Raw genomic sequence first — 19,396 nt, forward strand, 5'->3', positions numbered from 1 at the left:
ACCCAAATATAAGCACACTAGTTCATTATAACTGTATAAGCATTCTTGTAATCAACTGCCCAGTAAAAATAGCATTGCCATTGCTACAACATGCCACAGGCCCTTCACTACTTGTGCCTTATCCTAGCCATGCAAGGCCTTCATTCTGGTCCATAAGCTTTCTTATTAACTTACGAGAATTTGCAATGTGAACTGGAGATAGATACCAACCATGTCTTGTTAGGAGATGAAATTTATATGTGGGATAACAGTAAAGGCCTTGAAATCATTGGCACAGGTTGAAAGCTAAGGCCTCAAGCTAAGAGCTAACAAAATGCATATCCAAATTTCATTTATATTTTAAAATACACCTTTGAATAGCATAAAGGATAAGAGTTATTCTATTTGGCAAGCTTCTGCTTTAACCCTAGACAGCAGAACGCTGAAGAACACCTTTTACAAGAGACAGCTAAGCAAGGACTTCCTTAGCTGAAGATTAACAATAACAAAATATTTTAAGAGGTACTATAAACATTAGATTGTAGGCCACTTAAAGTAGTTACTGGCCTTGTTGAGCTCTCTTCTAATTTTCTCCGGACCAAACTGATCAAGAAAACGTCTGAAGTGAAATGCATCTATCGCAACAATTTCAGTGTAGCGTCGCTGCCATTCATCCCTAAAATTGAAGGGAGAAATAGATGACATTAGTTGTTTTATACTGGCCATATAATCATGATCCAAAATTAGCAATTCCCTGCAGAGCTTCTCTGTTAGAAGCAGCTAGAAAGGTGAGCTCATAACAGACAATGGAGCGCTTTTTAAATTTGTGAGTAGGGAATGAAAGCGGCATCAGAAATGAGACAGGTCGCCCTATAAATTTAGAAATACTCTGGCTAGACTTTAGGCATAAACATGAAACAAATCTAATCACACAGCACTATTTAATAAGTACGTAAGAATACAACAAGGTCAAAGAAAAGCACTTTAGCTCTCTGTCTTCTTCCAACACTTAAAAAAAAGTACATTGTGTATGTTTCTATACCAAATGAATAATTTTGTGTACACACTATAAAAATACTGTTGGAGAAATAAATTCAAGAGCTTGAGCTTTCTATTCAGATCTATGATATTAAGTCTTATATTGCCACACATCAGCTGGCATCAGGTACTGTGGCACCTGAGGTATCATTGTCAAACTTCTTGTGACATTACAATCCATAGTTCAGTCAATAGCTTCATAAAATTTTGGATTAAATACATAAAACATGTTGATTTAAGAGCTGACATATTGGCAGGTATCATTTATTAGCATTAATATCTCATTATTAATATGAGAACTTTCTTAGCTTGTTGGCTCTGAAGAGAGCAGGACCAAACAGTCAATTTCTCTATTAAGGCAAATGCTAGGAAATACTTAAAGCACCAAGTTTTCAAATAGATAATATTTATTTCTTTCTTCACTTGAAATATTTATGTGAACTCTACCTTGGGGTCTTATCTTCGTGGCTTCTTGCCCACCGGTAAGTTTCTGCATAGCCTGTATACTCACTGTACTGCTCAGTACCTGAAAGAAATTTTTTTTCATATTACGCACAAACTATGGACATTTTTTGCACTTGGAAAATCTGTCACAGGAATCGCTGCTTCTCCAAATGAAGACACAGCTCTCAGAAGCAACAGAAAATAGAAAATTCATATCTGCACCAAGAATACAAGATCTGCTTGTAATCAATAGAAGCTCCCTTCCACAGAATATGGGTAGCATCCACCATAGGACATTAGAAGTGCAGATCTACATATGCTGGTCAGTATATAACAAGATTGTTTTCAACTTTGCCACTCTCAAGTTCAATAGCTTCTCAATAAACTGCCTGTCATCTTTAAAGTTTTACTGGCTAGTATCTGGTTTACAAAGACTGTGAGGACTGTGAGCCTTTGCACCACCAGCATTTTGCTTTTCTTTTTTCAGGCTACTGGCTGTAAACACAATGATAAAATAGTTACCCTGCTATTGAAAGTGTGGCAACCCTACTTCATCATAATTCAGCAAACATCTGGGCTGACAGTTTAGGAAGCAAGAGAAGAAATAAAAAGAGATTCAAAAGTGTATGTGGTGAGTTCTACATTTATACATTTTATTTTTCCAGGAAGTTTTATTTCTCTAACAAAATTACAATCCATAAGGCCGCAGAAAACCTGATGGTCAGAAACTAAGCAGATTTCTAACACCACCAGTGTTTCCAATGCACCCAATTTGTTGCCCTACAGTGTCTTGAGGTCAACCTGACGGATAGGTAGGGCTGCTAAGCTTCCTAGTCTCTTTGCCCAATACACCTCTTCCCCTTCTTTTCATTTAATCAGCATGATTTCTGCAGTGTGGTTCCTGACATGAATTCTAAGATATCACAGCCTAATGGCACTGCATGGACCAAAAGGCCACTGCTCTCAGCTGCAGCAGTCGGTACTAAGAAGCTACTTCTGTGAAAACTCGAGGACCAACAAAACCATGGTCTGGAACATACTTGGCTGCTCTGTGAAAAAATACAGTGCAATATTTTGGCAAGCATTAAGGGCTGTAAGGAAGTAGCTCATTAAGACCTACAGTCACTTGAGCTATTATGCTGTGCTATGCCAACTCCCTTTCAAAGGTTTATCCCAAGACCAAGAAGGAGGCATTTTAACTGACAGTAAAGATCATAACCTTTCTTGAAAGGCTGCCTTTCACCTCATTTTACCAAACTTGCTTCAAAACCTGGGGATGCACAAAGGAAAAATACTTCTAAAGCAATGCCACAGCAAAATCACAACTTTTCGCCCTGGGTTGAGCTCGCAACAGCTGAGTTTCAAAAGTAGAGGACTAAAAAGAATACCTTGTTTGGAAAATTTCAACTCACAGGTATAGTTTGGCATAAGTTATAAACAATCAGAGTAAGAAGAGAACTGTTCAGCAACCCCTTAATTGCAAACAGTGACACCAGCTACACCTATAAATATAATAGAAAAGTAGGTTTTAGATGTCTAAGCTGACAACACAAAACATCCGATTACTAAGAGTAATGCCAACTATTGCACACATCAGTGATACCCTGAGAATACAAATATTTCAATTTAATCTCAAAGTTTTTCAATCTCTAAATAAAAATAAAAGTTGAACAATCAGAAACATAAAACTGTTCAATTTTAACTTCATCAGACAAGGGAATAGGAATGTCTGCTTTCAGTAGTCTCAAGCATAGGAAACACAAGCTGTTAAAACCTGATTAAAATGATGCATATACTTCAAGGCATTTTCCCCATTTACCCAAATTCATTTTAACTGAAAAGACTTATCAGTGCTTCCTTAACTCATCTGCCCTATTACCCATTCATTAGTTATTTACATTTGTCAAGATGATTAACCATACTGAGAACACACAAATTCCACTCAAGGCTATTTTGAGAAGTTGCTATGTGAAATGAGTGGGATGGTAAAAGACTCCTCATCAAGAATTCACTTGCTGTTACAAAATCTAAGTCCCCAAAGTTGTGATGGCAGAATATGCCTATATATTCACACACATCCATGCCCTCATACAAACGGCAACTGTAAGCTGCTTAAATATTTAGAAGTCAGCCTTCTAATCAAATTGTAGGCTATTAATCCTCTGTAAGGCTTTTCCTGACAAAGATAAAATTCAGTTTCACTGACACGCTTGGAAAAAGTGTCGGAACAAATAGTAAGAAAAGACAGACAAGGAAAGTATGTGACTTTACTGAGAGCTCTCTTTAGGGGACAACCTAGCAAAACTCCCCAATTTGAAAAGGAAGCATTTCCTTTGGTCTCTAGCATGTGGAAAGAAAAGACGAGATTATCAAGGCATTGTAACAGGACAGATTAAATGACAGTCAAAGTATTAATCTGACTTTTTCAAGGTTCATTGTTTTCATTAATTTTTATGGAAGTGCAGTGGCTGATGACAAAAGCACCAGGAAACAAACACAGCAATACACACACAAAAGATTTTAAATATATATAAATCAATAACAGAGGAACTCAAAGAAATCACACAAACTCTAAACTCATGTCCCAAAAAGCCAAAGTTACTGAAAATCAATAGGTTTTCATAAGTGAAGGTCTGGAAATCTGTCAGACAAAACCAGTTATTTAACTGGCAGCACTTTTGCCTGTGAACTACTGGGATACAAACTGCAGTTGCTGTGAGAACAGAAGCAGTACAGGATAAACCGGATATGCTAATGGTTCTGGTGAATCTTTTTTCTTCCCATTAAAAAAAAAAAGAAAAAAGGGGTAAAAAACCCAAGCCAAAAATACAGCATAATAGCACAGTTCCATCAGAAATCTAAAAACAAGCCACAAAACCTAAAAAAAGCCTACCTAAAGTCAAAAGTAGCATACACAAGCATCATTCAAAAATTACATTCTTTGTGAAACTTGTAATAGTTACAGCATCAGACAAACAGTGAAATTGCCAAGTGTTAGTGCTTGTGGGACCATATCCATCTAGAAAGAATTGCAATTGTTCTTAAAAATAAATATACCTTTTCTGGACTCCATAGTCTAGCTTTCCATTTGCATATGATCTGTATGACGTGATAAAGTTCCCAGGGATCAGGAAAAAACCCACCATACTGTCCCTCTAGTATTTCTTAAGAAATAGTAATTATGCCTGTGAAGAGGCAATACCACTAGCACTCAATAAAAAAGAGTACATGTGAAAAGCACAATGGTAGACTTGCACTAATATAAAGGCACATTTATTGCAAAAAGTGAGGGGAAGGTCTTCTCTTCCTTTCAGTCAGTTCTTCTGATCCTTATCTTGTGCCACCACTGGTCTTCGGACTCTCTCCAGACAGTGGCACGATCAGCCTGCTTGCATTGGGTTTGTGTGGTAAGGTTTTGGTAGCGGAGAAGGCTACAGGGGTGGCTCCTGTGGGAAGCTGCTAGAAGGTTCCCCTGGGTCTGATAAAGCCAATGCCAGCCAGCTCCGAGACTGCCAAGTCCAAGCGCATCAACAACGGCGGTAGCACCTCTGGGATAATGTATTAAGAAGGGGGGAAAAAAAACGTGAAAAATGAGAATATGTGAGAGAAACAGCTCTGCAAACACCAGGGTCAGTGAAGAAGGAGGGCAGAAGGTGCTCCAGGCACAGAAGCAGAGGTTCCCCTGCAGCCTGTGGTGCAGACCACGGCAAGGCAGGCTGTGCCCCTGCAGCAGCTCATTGAGGTTAATGGGGGAGCAGATCTCCACCTGCACAGGGAGGCCCCCAGGACAGAGGAGCAGGAGAATGCCCCAAGGGGGCTGTGACCCTGTGGGAAGCCACACTGCTAAATCCAGCTGAAAATCAGTTTTTCCCCTCTGAGTAAATTTTCAGCTGAACCAATTATCTGATCTCATTTACTGCACGGGTAATATGCTTAGAAGTCTCTGAAAATGCATTGCTGAGATGCAGTCAGGACTGGCTGTTGTTCAGTCTGTAGATTTAAAGCAAACATGGAACACAGCTTCATCTGCTCTCAGCACTGCCTGAGTAAACATGAAATCAAAGAGGAGGAGGGGGAAAAAAGGAAAAGAAAAAAGAAAGGAAAAAAAAAAAGGGGGAAAACAGAAAAAACCCAAACGAGAAACACACTGACACTTATTCACAGCTCTACCAGCTGTGGGAGTCTTTGGCACTGCTGCTGACATTTCTGTACATAGATGTCTGTGTTGAAGAACTTGACTGTTTGCATGACCAGTTCCATATTCATTACAGCAGTGATCTTAACCAGATACTGTGCAATCACAACAAATTTAATTTCTCTCCAATTTCTCAGACTCTTCTGCAAGTTTAAGCTACGTAGTTATACCCATTAGGGCACTGAATCAAGATGCATCACAAAGAATGTAATTTATCAAGAGGATTGTGAGACACGCAGTGGAGACTTGGCTAAAAACCAAGGTGGAAGAGCTCCAGGGCTGAAATGAAAATGATGGAATGGCCATTTCCATTAGAGAAGAACACCATATCACAAATACTAATTGCAAAACACTGTAAAGTGCTCAAGAAAACTAAAAGAATATTGCTGAAGTGAAAAAACATCCTCAGCTTTACTCGTTCATGTCAAATCACTGGATTTTTTGCAGGGGAATGGAAGGTCTTTAAAAACATTCATATAGTGTTTTCCCCCAATTGGTTACTACAGAGAGTCATAACTGTGCTATGCTTTTACCCTCTGCCCAGAAATCAGCAATGGCCAAGAATTCTCTGACTCATTTGTTAAAAGGTAATTGCAAAAGCCAATTTATCAAAAAGTTTTCACAGAAAATGCAAAACAGGGTGCAAAACCAAAATAAAATACTGAAGAAGATTACCAAGTATAAGACTGAAAACAAAATATATGCTGTCCAGGACAATCAATAGCTCAGGACAGAGTAAGATTTGCAAGATCCAAGCTTAAATTTCTACTGTGCATGCATGTGAGAGAAGGAAGTGCTTTGGAAGTACTCTTCCAAGAAATCTGTTCTAATAACTGTACAAATACCTGACTGTTGAGGCAGTTCAGGTAACTAAATCCAAAATTTTTACTATAGCAGACTGAAAAACACAAAATATACATAATCTATTTCAATATTTGCCCAGAGGAGCTCTCTGATCAAATATTTTTAATTTATAGCTGCTCTTTAGAGTAAATAAAAAATATAGCGTCATTTTATTTTTCAGTCATAACAAATGCTCACTGTGTTCCCACGTATAGAACTAAGACACACACAGCATGACCTGGGCCTCTCCAGTTCTTAATAGTGACATTTGGTGTTTTGGTGCTGACTGTTTGATCTGATGGATAATAAAGCACTCCAAGTTCTATGACAGGGGTGGAAACAAGATCAAAAACACTTTCAGCAAAGCAGTGGACAGACAGCACAGCTCCATCCACAGCCTCTCAACAACATACTGCAGGAGCCTTTAGGTTTTGATGTTGTAATTACAAACCCATAACTAACTTACAAGTAACACAAACACATGGTCATAACTTACAAAATTTTTAAGGGATTTCCTGACTTTCCACCCCTTTTAATGGATGCGAATTTTCTCCTCTTCCATTTCTCCTTTTTGATAACCAGAAGGCTGTTCCTCTTCTCAGTTTTCAGTCCCACTGATCACATCAAATGTTACAAATTCCAGACAGGAACAAAACCAACCCTGCTTTAATGTTACAGAGCATTACTTGCTAATAGCTGAGACCACCTAATAGTTGATAATTGTGGCTTTTACCTGTATCACTCACAGTATTCTTTAGCTAGGACTAAAGACCTCAAACACATTTATATAGGGTAAAAAAGTTGTGTCTGCTTGCTATAATTTTCTTTGTTTTCTTCACATAACATCTATTAACAGCAGCCCTATGGTCTTAAGAGGTAGGGTGAAGAAGGAAGCTCTTTGTCAAATGAGTATTGGCTTTGTTTTTTTCTTCTTTTTTTTTTCTTCTAAAATGTTTTTATTTAAACATTTTAAACTTCAACTTGAAATATATTTTCTACATATAAAACCGGAGTGAGATGTGAAACATTTTCTGCAAAGACTAACCTGTGATGATAAGACATTCATTGTGATCCAAGACTTCAGTGATGAGCCTCGATACAATCAGTTCTGGGTTGATTAAGAAACGAATTTCTTCTTGTACTAGTCCTGCCCCAGTCACACCACCTCCAACAAAACGGTTTGCAAAATCAACCTAACAAAAACATATTCAGAAGGATTATGATATAAAGCAAACAGCATAAAATCCAAAGTAAACAGTCCTGTACAAACTTCAGTAACTGCTGAAATCTGCTGCGATCACTTAAAAATACGAAACCTGATTAACAGCATGCCTTTCTTTTTTCCCCCCCTTTCTACTTCTCAGAAAAGCAAGTGAGATATCACACAGCAAAACACAGTTTTGCATCTCAAATGCTCTGAATCCAAGTTCTGTGAGTTTTCTTTGAAGAGCAACCATTTAGGAATAAAACACATTTCGGTAAATGTGAAAGATGAAAACAGCAAATTACACTACTATTTCTGCATTTTTTGGACATTGAAGAATTATTAAGTTGTCCTTTCATAGCATTCTGCCCCAGCGGTCCACACCGAAGCATTTTTAGATTAGCATTGCCCCCATACCAGTTGTTCTGTACCCTAAAGAATCTCTTATCAATTCTTTATATGCACTTGAACAAGGCAAGTAATTTTGATCATTAAGGTTTCTGCTTGAAACAGAGCAGCTCTGGACTCTATTTTTTGCTGCAATAATACATATTTTGCAAATTACATTTTTAAATAGACAACAATCCTTTTAAGAATTTGGTTTATGCAAATTAACTGCCCATATAAATCTGTAATTCTTACGTCAATTAATCTTTCAAATGCTATTGGCTTCTTACTGGGTTTTATTTCGATAGCTGATGAAAGCACATGTGCAGGAGGGGAACAAAAGTTGCTGGAATGACATAAACATCTTTGTAGATTACAAACTGATTCAGGAGCCAAAGAGTCTAAAGCCAGCCACTAAAAGCACAAGCAGTCCTGAATTCTATCTTGGAAATACCAACACATTTAAATAAGTTGTTTAAGACTTGCTGAACTTGAGCAAAAAAGAAACGTGAAAACTACCCAAATGTTTAGTGCATGAGGACCCCAAATGTACTTAAATGTTCTCAGTAGCCACAACCTTAGGTCCCCATCCTCACCCCTCCACATGGCTCCCATACAAACACACACCCTTGTCCTGGACCTCACCTGTGATGCATCATGTATGGGCCCATGCCCTCTGCTGATGCCCACTTGCTGATCAGCTGTTTAGGACTGATCTTGTCTAGGACTGATCTGACTCATCATCTTGTCTTTGTCTGATGACCACCGGCCTGTCAGCAGAAACTGTTTTGTCACCATCCCTGATCTGCTTGTCCCAGCTGGCCCACTGAGGCTGGGGTCACTGGGGACTCCTGCATTGCCTTGGTCATCCTGCTCCCTCCTGGAGTAAGCATTCTTTGTCTGAGCAGAGATACTTTCTTTGATAAGACTTGAAATTGCCCAAGATGTGATATTTTTCCTTCTGGCTATACTCACTTTTACAGAATGCAACAGAAAAAGTACATGAAAAGGCATAATTCAACCTTCTCCCACCTCTGGGTGAGAGTTGAAAACACAGACAGCACAAAACCAGTCACTATGGAGCAGCTGAGTGCTTAATTTCAATACATGAGATTTTAATGTTTGAGCGAAAAAGCATCACAGAAAGTCCTCCATTTCTCCCTCTTCCTCTTCCTCTCCTGGCTAAAGGAGTTGAAAATTCTTTGGTAAATGAACTCTAGAAGGCAGACATACTTACCTTTTTTTTTTCTTTTTCTTTTTTCTTTCAGAAAAGCGAAAACCAAACAACTAATTTGAAAACTCAAATGTGTTCGTTCCTATAGATATGGACAGGACACGCTCCTTATGCATTTTTTTTGCTGACTGCTTCCCAGACCAAAACAGTGGTGCTGGCAGCAGCAGCAAAGTCTCTTGAACCATTGACCTGGTGAGTGTCTGGCTGGGGCACAAGAATAATTTTTCAAAAATAAACTGAAACCCTTGACAACTCATCAAAATCACAATCTGAAACTTTTATCTTGTCAATCTTTGATCCTGGTTTGAACCAAAAGACCTGAAGCTGTCCAGAGCTTGTGATTTTCTGTCAGCCTTTTCTGTACCAGATACATGTGCAAATCTAGATGAGCTGGGGAATACTGACAATACTAAGACCGCCCATGGAATTAATTCTGATGTTTCTTTTACACTGCATAATATCTTGCCATTTAAGTCAATCGAGGATAAACAAATAACTTCATTAAGCTGGCATATCATAGAAGTATGACAAAAACATGACAAAGCCACAGTTACTGTTATATGTGCTTACCTGTAGCATACCTTGTCCATTGCTTTCAATGGTGCCTTCATATGTGACATGCAATCGAGACAGTTTTTTCTGAGATCTATCATAGAGGAAAAATATTGTACAGAAATGATGGTTACAGAATCTCCACACAAAGACATCCATTCCAAACAAACCCATCCAAACCCAAACTTTGCACACATCTTAAACAGAAGGTGGTTTAAAAAGAACCTGCAGTGGATTAAAGAAAATGCATCTGCCTTTCAGAAACAATTTGTAAAGGTTTAACATAGTCAATTCCTCAGTTTCTCTGCCTTTATCACCATAAAATACCAAATTGGAAATTGGAAGTTCTATGTTTTTCACAAGTTTGTCCCACATTAACTTGATAACCAGCAAGAAAGCTGCAACACCTGTGTTTTCATGCTGGTTATCACCCATACTTTATTATATTTCCTGTCATTTCTGAAATGGAGTCATCTCTTTTTTTTTCCCACTCAAGCAACAAAAATGTGCTGCTATTAAAAAAATTCACTTAAGACTTGTTGACTTCACAGGCAAAAAAGAAATCATACTGAAAAACTCAGGACACTTGAGCTACTTGTGGCAGCTCACCTGCTTCCCTCTGTACTTCTCTCTGTAACAATCCGTATGAAACATTGTTTTCTGTAGTACTTCCAGGCCTAAATCAATATCATATGAATACGATTCAGTTATCATTGACTTAAGAAATTTCTTATATTAACAAGATGTTTGACTTACCTTTCCCAGTCTGGAAACTCCTGGAGACACTGCCTTGTAAATGTCACCAATCCTGTAGGTTCTACAGGCAAACCAACCCCAGAGAAAAATATGTATTAACTGCTGGAGCTTTTGTCCTTAGATTATTTTAAGTGGTAAGCTTTTAAAATTACAACAGTCATTCTTGGCAGAAACAGAAAAGCTTAAGTTTCCTCAAGAGTATCTTTGAATCTTCCCCTGACAGCCCATGCTCAAATTGAAAACAAGTAGTACAAAGACCAAAATATTCATTTCTCTTTCCCCTTTGGAGTTTGAGTATTTTTCTTTTTCCAGATCCAGAAAAAACTACTCTGTAAGTGATTTTTCACTTGTAAACACTACTAGAAAGACTCAATAGTTGAAATAAAATGTGCTGCCACTTAGTTAAAAAAAAAATGGTGAACCTTTATAGAGGTGACTACTGTCCAGTGTGAACAGGCAACAGAGTACTCAACCTATGGATGGATGAAGCAGCAGCTCATATTTCCAAGAAAGTCCTATATGTCAATAAAGATGCAGTGTTACTGGATTTCCAAATCAAGCCCTTTTCAGCCCTGCCAGGATGCTAGTGAAATTCACTGTATTTCAGAGAAAAGACTTCTTCCCTCATTCAATTACCATTTACAGTAAAAAGTTGCAAAATTATTACAGTAATTTATAGAGCCAGATTACTTTAATCTTACTAATTCCTTGGACAGAAAAGAACAAGAAATGGGGTCTTTTAAAGTTATGATAAGAATTTTTAATTCAAGAAAAGAGCACTCAAGAATCCTATTAAATATTAAAGTTATAATGTTAAGAAATCTAATACGGTAGTTTTTTAAAGCATGTTCCCAACAGATGTCGTATGCACAGGGGGTCAGGGACAGCTGCATAAATTTAGGATTCGGTTTACGTGAAAACATTATTACTTAAATATTAAGAAAAAGGTAGTACAATATCTGTCTTCTCAGTCCCACACATCGATCAATTTACTTTCTACCTTAGAGATTTAGTTCTATTGACATTTCTGAAAGTTTGATAAACAGAATGCAGCTGCATTTCATTTGTGGTGAATTAAAATGATGAACTGAAGATGGACTGAACCAAGTAAAGGGATTTTTATGTTTAACTGCTTAAATCTGTGTTTCTTTTAAAACAAACCTTTCTGAGAGAATATAAAGCCAATAGTGAAATACTAACATGTAAAGAAAAAATTCTTAAAAAAACCCCAAAACCGGATATTTCTGCAGATTTGATGTATGCTACTGCAGTAAAAGCTCTTTCTCCCCCAAAATACAATATATAAGCTCTGATACAGTTCTCAGAAAAATAAATTTTCTTTGAAGGCTTATGCAGATGCTCAAATTCATGCACACCAAGGAAAATACCACGCTAACTTCTGAAAGAGTCTTGCTATCACCTGTTTTATTTGAACCAGGCAAACTTCACAACAGCTTTGTTTTGGGACAACAGAAGAGAAAAAAATCTAAAGTATCAACGTAAGTAGGGGAAATCCCTCAGAACTACAAATGTTATAGTTAAAGGACTAAATGTGCATACTGCAGGACATCTGAAGCTTGGTTCATAATCCTTAAGCCTGTGATTTTAATGACTACATATGGTGCTAAGTTTCCTCTGCACTCAGTCTGATGCTGTGCAGCAAGTAGTTGCACATATTACAAACATTATACATACATATATTTGTATTTACACATTTATATACACACACACTTTATATATACATAAGGAGGGGTGAAAATATATCTGTATATATTTTACACCCCCCCATATATCTCAGAAAAAAAGCACAATAAGCTCCGTGCAAAAAATTTAATTGTATGCATCATCTACATGAGAAGTGACATTAATATGAATATCAAAAGCAAGCTGGCTTTTGTTAGACACTTCCATCATAATGCTGCATAACCATTTCTAAATTTAATAGGATTAGATTTTTCATGTATCTGCTTTGTAGGTCAAAAAAAAAAGAAAAAAGAATAAAAGATATACTTTTTTCTGTGACTCTCCTAAAATAGCAGAAAAGGGTCTTAAGTTTCTCTGGCTTCCTTGGCGACCGTCCTTCAAATAATCTGAAAAAAGAAATAAAAGCAATTAATTAGATTTCAGGGATATAATGCATAGTAATTAGGCTACTTACTGTGATTTACATTTTTTAGCATTATGCATGTATTTCTATTAGCTTTGCATTTAAATACTCTATTGTGGAAAGAACTCTCTAGACAGCACCTCTGTAACACGGGTCTTTAGGAGTAACAAGTTCATTCACTTGCCAAGTTTCTCATGAAGATGCTACGTGAATGCCTATCTCACTCATACTGATTTCATAATATCAAAAAAATATAATTTCAACATGAACATCCAGGAAAGCTACTATTTTTATTTGCAACAGACTGGCTTGGATTAAAGTAAATGACCAAGGTGTGAACACATGTATGCTGAGTACTCCAGGATCCAAATGTCTTACCCTACTTTCAGCTCAGTGAGTTGCAGAGAATTAATGCAAACATATTGCTTTGAAGAGATGCACTGTACCAGCAGTGTTCCCAAAGAAAAGAACCTAGCCCCAACAGAATTGGCTTCATCCACTGGGCTACTACCAGCATTCTAACATTTGTTTGTAAAAACCTAAGCATTAAAAAGAAGCATCTATTTTTAGCCATTAAGTGAATGTATTCTTTTAAGGTTAGCTGAAATACTTTCACTGCATCATCTATCTTCCAGCAACTTGAACACGCATTACTTAATTTCCCTTCCAACAAAGTGACAAGGTATTGTTATTGGCAATACATAATGGAATTTATCTGGAAGGAAGAATAGCGGTGACTTCAGAAATAATATCCTTTGAGTAGGAAGTTCACTAAAAGATGTCTAATACAATGAAAGCCCCGAGGATGTAAGATTCCTCCCCAGTAAATAGTCTAAGTAAAGGAATGACACAACATTATTCATTTGTTTCCATGTACTGGAATGACAACCTGCCTTTAAAACCAGAATGCTGTCGGATGAATGTAGCTTTTAGTAGTGAAGTGAACTAGAATTTTTTTCAGTGTTTAAAAATTCCTATGAAGTATACATACTGAAGAGTTCAATTTCATCCAAAATATATATTAAGTCACAGGAGCTAATTTTTATTAAAACGGTTTCATGAAAACTTTATTCTTTGAATAATAAATCAGGAGTTTAAGGCAGCAAACTCCAGACTTTGTCTATTTTAAATGGCCCAATATGCAAATTCTATCAAGGGGTTGTGCTTGCACCAGTAATAAGGGGCTCATGAAATAAAGAGTTGATATGTGTGTGTATGCATGCACATATGTGCAGGTCTTGCCTAAATGTGTAAGTTATCTCTGACCTTTTATCTGGAAGTCTCATTTGGTGGTTAATTTAGCTATTAGCCCAGTCATGCTTTTACTAGTTTTTTGCCTCTTTACATCAAACTGAAATCTTGCTTATGTTGCAAACTCTCAGGAGAGTTCTTCATGTCACAAAGGTGATACATGACTGTATAACTAGCACACCAGGCAGGAGAAGTCCAGAATTGGAAAAACTATGCCTGAAATAAGTCAGATCAAGCTAAAAGGCAATGGCAAAGCAGATGAAACAAAGTTAATGCATCACAACTGTTCATTAAAATGCAGTCTCTCTGCCAAGTAGGGAATTTCAACCATTATTTTTTCACATATGAAGTATTCAGTATGGGCTTCTCTTTTACTAAAAGCTGTGATAACTACCTCTTTTCTTTCTCCTCTGGGGTCAAAGCTAGAGTAATGCTGATTTGATTCTGACAAATCTCATTCACAGCAGATAAAATTTCCCAAAACACCTTCTATTATTACCAATGAGGAAAGATATCTGTATTTCTGTTCTAGCCCTATATAACTGGGCAAAAAGCACAGGGCAGCACAGAACCTGAAAAGCTCTGGGTTCTGGCACAGGCATCCTTTGCTGTAGAGGGATACTCCATACAATGGAGATAGAAGAATATTGCAACATTCAAAATTATCTGTATTTTGACCCAGTATCTATATGCAACCAGTAACTACGTGCATCAGATCTTTTATAGCAGTTAGCCCAAGAGCTCTCATCACCTCCTCCTCCTGACAGTATTTGCTTTTCTTCACTATGACGTAACACAAATTGTACTTTGTCTTTGAAAATCCACTGTTAAATACAGAAAAATACCCCTTTTTTTTTTTTTTAGAGAAAATTATTTATTAAAAACAAAAACCAAAAGTGTGAAACACTAGTCCTGCACCCATGTTTTAGGACTGAATCCATCACACGTTATGTTTGTCCAAAACCAAACACACTCATAAAAGGACAGCCCTTTATGGCAGGTTGAAGTCCAAGTCTTAGATGAACATGCTTGGATTTACTTCATATTTTCTGTGTTTAGACTTTACCTTTACTAGTGAGTTAGTGGCAAACTGAAGATGGTTATCTGCAAACATGCTTTTTATTATATATGTTTGAAAAATACAAAACACTAGTATATTGCTTCCATATTTTCCTATAACCAGACCAAGGAACTCAAAATAGCTAAAGTGGTTTACGACATTAGGAACCTGTTTTAAAGGCCAATCAGACCATGGAAAAATCCCCACAAATTAGCCTTAGACTCTCATAGTGTTTTTTAAAGCTACTGATATTCATTCAGTTGAATTTGATTGCTTCGTATGTTCTTTTAAATTTCCACAGAAAAATCATATCACAAGGACAGCAATGATTCAGAAGACTTCCACCAAGCTATGCGAATGACAGAAGAAAAGCACAAGAGAAAAACAAACACCTCCCCTCTGATACCCTCAGGCAGCCAAGCTTTCTTAAGCGGAGCACAAAGTAACCAGTCATCTATGTGAAGGGAACAGCAAAAGCTTAGGTGGGGGTATAACATGGCACAGTTATGAATGTTTTAACCTTGAACCTTACTTCTGAAATAATCAATTAGGCAACATGATGAGAAGCTTTATTTCTGAAGCAAATATCTCTATTTTGAAGAACGAAGCTAGACGAAAGCATTAATAAGATAAAGAAAAATCTACTTCAAGCTCTGAGGCACATATTCTACTAAAAAAAAAAACCCCACCACATGAAAATGTAAGTGAAAACCACATAATCAATTTCCTGACAGAATAACTCAAGGCCAAAGCCCATTAATTCCAATTAAAGACCTCATCCAAATGAAGTGCACTGTAAATCAAATGCAAAGCACTGCAAGCCCACTTTCAGTCAAAGTAATTGAAATATTACAAGCAACTGCATATGTAAGCTGTTTTATTTTGTACAAGATGTTCCCATTGCCATGCAGCTAACTTCAATTTAGTAGATGCAGAAGCTAAGAAAGCTTGCAGGGCTCATCACCAAACACGGCTGCAAATTTATTTCTGGCTCTCTGGCTTTCCAGCCAGGGTAGCAGCAATGTTAATCAAATAAGAAACATCTACAGAGATACACGCAAGGAATCGAGGAATCAAGGTCAGAGATTTTGAAACATAAGAAAGTACATACGTGAACAGTGTCATAAACACAAAATAGATTGTTAAAGACATTGTGGGTAAATGAAAACTCTTTCCTAGCAAATATTCAGACACACAATTTGATTGTTCTGAAGAGAAATCCTATATGTGAGAAATAAAGTATTAATAAGAACTGATATTGGAAAAATGTAAACAATTTAAAAAAATTCTCATCAACTGTCAGTAAACATTCACTAAAGTCACAAGGCAATAGTTTATGCTATTTAAAAAATTATTACAAAAAAGTGTGCATTTGTTTTGTATTAGCATTTTCCTAAAATTTTAGGGTGGAAAAATGCATTTTAAAAGTGCAATGAATATTCTGGTTTTTGCAGTATCATTAACGACAAATTCAATATTGTCTTATTTTCAACCAACATTTCCACCTTACAAAGCTGGAGCCAAGAGCTCTAAAGAACCTGCTCCTAAGTCCTGTGAGGGCTGAGACAAGTGGCAAATTTGCAAGGTACTTCAAAGGCTGCATTTCCTATGACGCAACATCAACATGACTTAATAACATTAAAAGCTACACAAAAGTGACCTTGGCATGCACATAGTTTATTGGGGAAAAGTTGAACCAGCTTAAGTAAACAGTTCCGAAATTCATTGGTTCTGATTAATGTATAATTAAAATACAGTCGCTTACTTGTAAAATTTAATTTCCAAGGAGCTAAATTGATCCCTTGATGTTACTCGAAGAGCTGGCTCCAGTAATTTGTACAAGCAGAAGGAACCATTACAATCATGTGGTTTAAACTCCCAGTTAAATAATTGCATACCAGTATTTTCATCCCCAGCCTTTATCTTCCCATCCCCAGGCTGGGTTTCCTTTGAATGTTTCTTCTCCAAAGGATATAATCATGTCTTTACATCTCCTAAATTGATCTAAATAATTGCATTTAGAACCTATCACAAAACTCAGAAAGCTATGTGGTAACAATATGCAAAAATTTGCAATATGGATCATACTTCAAAGAATATTCCTATTCATAAATCCACAGTATTTCACGTGTGCTGTTTGCAAAAGTGTGAATACACAATTTTATACTTACAGTCCCCACAGTTAACTATGTGTGCTTTTTCTTGACTACTATAGGCATTAAAAAGGGCCCTTTTCTCTGCTGCTATAGTTGATGACACACTTGTATCGTTTCTTGTATTTATTTCTGTTTAAGAAAAACTTTTGGTGATTTAGGAGTCTTACAATACATCAGATTGATACTTAACTTTGATGAAATGACAAGATGCTAACTCCAAGTACTCAACACCAAAGAATAGCAGTGTAAAATGAGTAAAAACTCATAGTTTTACCATGAGAACCTAAACCAAAAGACATCCTACAGCACGGCACAACTATGTTCTGGACTAAATTACTATTTTTACTAAACTAACAATAAAATATTCAGATTAAGTACTAGTTTAATCACTACAGCAAAGTAATTATACCAGACTTGTTAAGAATAGAGTCCTTTTAAAGTTGTCTATTTAATCATTTACCACACACAAATGTTAGATTTTAAATTTAGAATTTAGAATAAAGTACTCCATTCAAGGCTAATTAGGATACGCCAAGATGCAAGCGTATCCTAATAGTCAGGCGTATCATCTGCAAACTCAGAATATCTAGAACCACTTTTTAGAGGAACAATGCATCTCTCGGTCCAAACCAAGTTCTCTCAAAGTCATCAGATAATTTATTCCCCAGAGAATACTCATTAGTGTTGCACAATTGATGTAGTTTATGAAGAGACAATTGCATTACTGGTAAATTCGATTTCAATTCTCCCACATAAATGTACTAGTTTGCCCATTTCCTTTCATACATTATACATGCCATAAAAGACATAGATCTTAACTAGTGGTTCCACCCCCCCCCATTTCCATTCACTTGAAATTGCTTTAAAGGTTTGTTAGACGAAGATGAAGAAATTCAGTCCTAGTGGAATACTGGTGGTTTCAGACCATAACATCCACTAATATAGGTGCCAAAAGATCCACCAGGCTTATGTCATTAGACATACTAGCTTCAATTATGACTTCAACCTCAATTGTTTCGATGGGAGCTATTACAGATGCATAGCATCTCCAGTTTAACTACAGCAGTTTATTGAAAAAGGCAAACAGAGGAGTTATTGTAACTTGATAAGTGACAATAAGATAAAGCTCTGGTAACTTGGTCAATAGGGGGAGGGGAAGAAAAATCTCCACAGCATAAAGTCTTGTGTGACAGTGAACACTATCCATTCAAGCATCTTGTAAAAAAATAAATGCAAGAAAGCATAGTTCAATCTTTAATATATTTCAAGAGGAAGATATTTTTATGAAAGTGCTACATTAAACCACAAACTATTCATGAAGAAGATCAATTACGAGCATCCTCATAAGAAACTACTTTAAACTGTGCAACCAACATCATAATTGTAGAGATGATCTCAGAAAAGTCAATGCAATTCATGCCCTACATTCAACCAGCGTGCAACTTCCATGGCAAATTCATCAGCAAGAGGAATAAAATCACAAATTTTATTATTTCTTTCGTTTGTGATGAGGTATTTCTGCATAAAGCTGTCCAACCTATTTCCATCTTATATATCATAAAAGTGCTTTTAAAAAGAATTGAACTCATGAAATTTAGCTTGATACTTTGAACAGAAGCAGTATTTTATGCTATTATGATCTAATATTTGGCCACTGAATGGATGCCATTCTATCTACTAGTATTCACAAATACTAAAGCTTGCAAAGATAAACTACAAATTCCATTTTATTAAGTAGATTTGAAATGAATTATATTATTAATGACTTAATCATAATAGGCCCATCCTTGCCAACTACAAAAGGGCAGAATTCAATTAAATTACCAAGTATTTCATTATACACAGGTGACTCTCAGTCTGTAATGTGATGAACAATCAAAATAGACAGTTAATGTCACAACATACTATTAAACTAAGTGCTCCAGTGTCAAATGAGGAATGCTTACTTTATTCCTCCTCTCATCTGGCAAGACCAACAGGCAGGAGAGGAAAGGTGAAACATAGATGACTTACATTAATACTAACACACAACAGCTTTCCTTCCAGTCAGCTGCACTTATTAGCACATGTACCAGCATTCAAACAACTTGCCATCACTGCTGTAGTAACAGCGCCAAGCACTGGTGCACCAGAAAATGATTAACAGAGGGAAAAGGAAAACAAGAAGAAAAAAAAAAAATTAGAAGAAGA

General features: G+C 36.7%; 1 protein-coding gene across 5 annotated transcripts in view; it reads right to left on the reverse strand.

The window, feature by feature from the left end:
• The window catches only part of PARG (poly(ADP-ribose) glycohydrolase), a 68,149-nt gene that overhangs the window by 12,816 nt on the left and 35,937 nt on the right, over positions 1–19,396 (reverse strand). For all 5 annotated transcript variants that reach the window (XR_003991419.1, XR_003991420.1, XM_030485985.1 and 2 more), the window contains 6 exons: positions 12,643–12,722; positions 10,633–10,693; positions 9,895–9,970; positions 7,545–7,692; positions 1,465–1,543; positions 547–655 (listed from right to left, as the gene is read on the reverse strand). Coding sequence is in view for 3 of the 5 variants with exons in the window: in XM_030485985.1 (XP_030341845.1) it covers positions 547–655; positions 1,465–1,543; positions 7,545–7,692; positions 9,895–9,970; positions 10,633–10,693; positions 12,643–12,722 (553 nt within the window). In the remaining 2 variants the exon portion in view is untranslated. The remainder of the gene's footprint in view (positions 1–546; positions 656–1,464; positions 1,544–7,544; positions 7,693–9,894; positions 9,971–10,632; positions 10,694–12,642; positions 12,723–19,396) is intronic.

This window comes from Strigops habroptila, chromosome 5, assembly GCF_004027225.2.
Source record: "Strigops habroptila isolate Jane chromosome 5, bStrHab1.2.pri, whole genome shotgun sequence".
Classification (NCBI taxonomy): Eukaryota; Metazoa; Chordata; class Aves; order Psittaciformes; family Psittacidae; genus Strigops; species Strigops habroptila.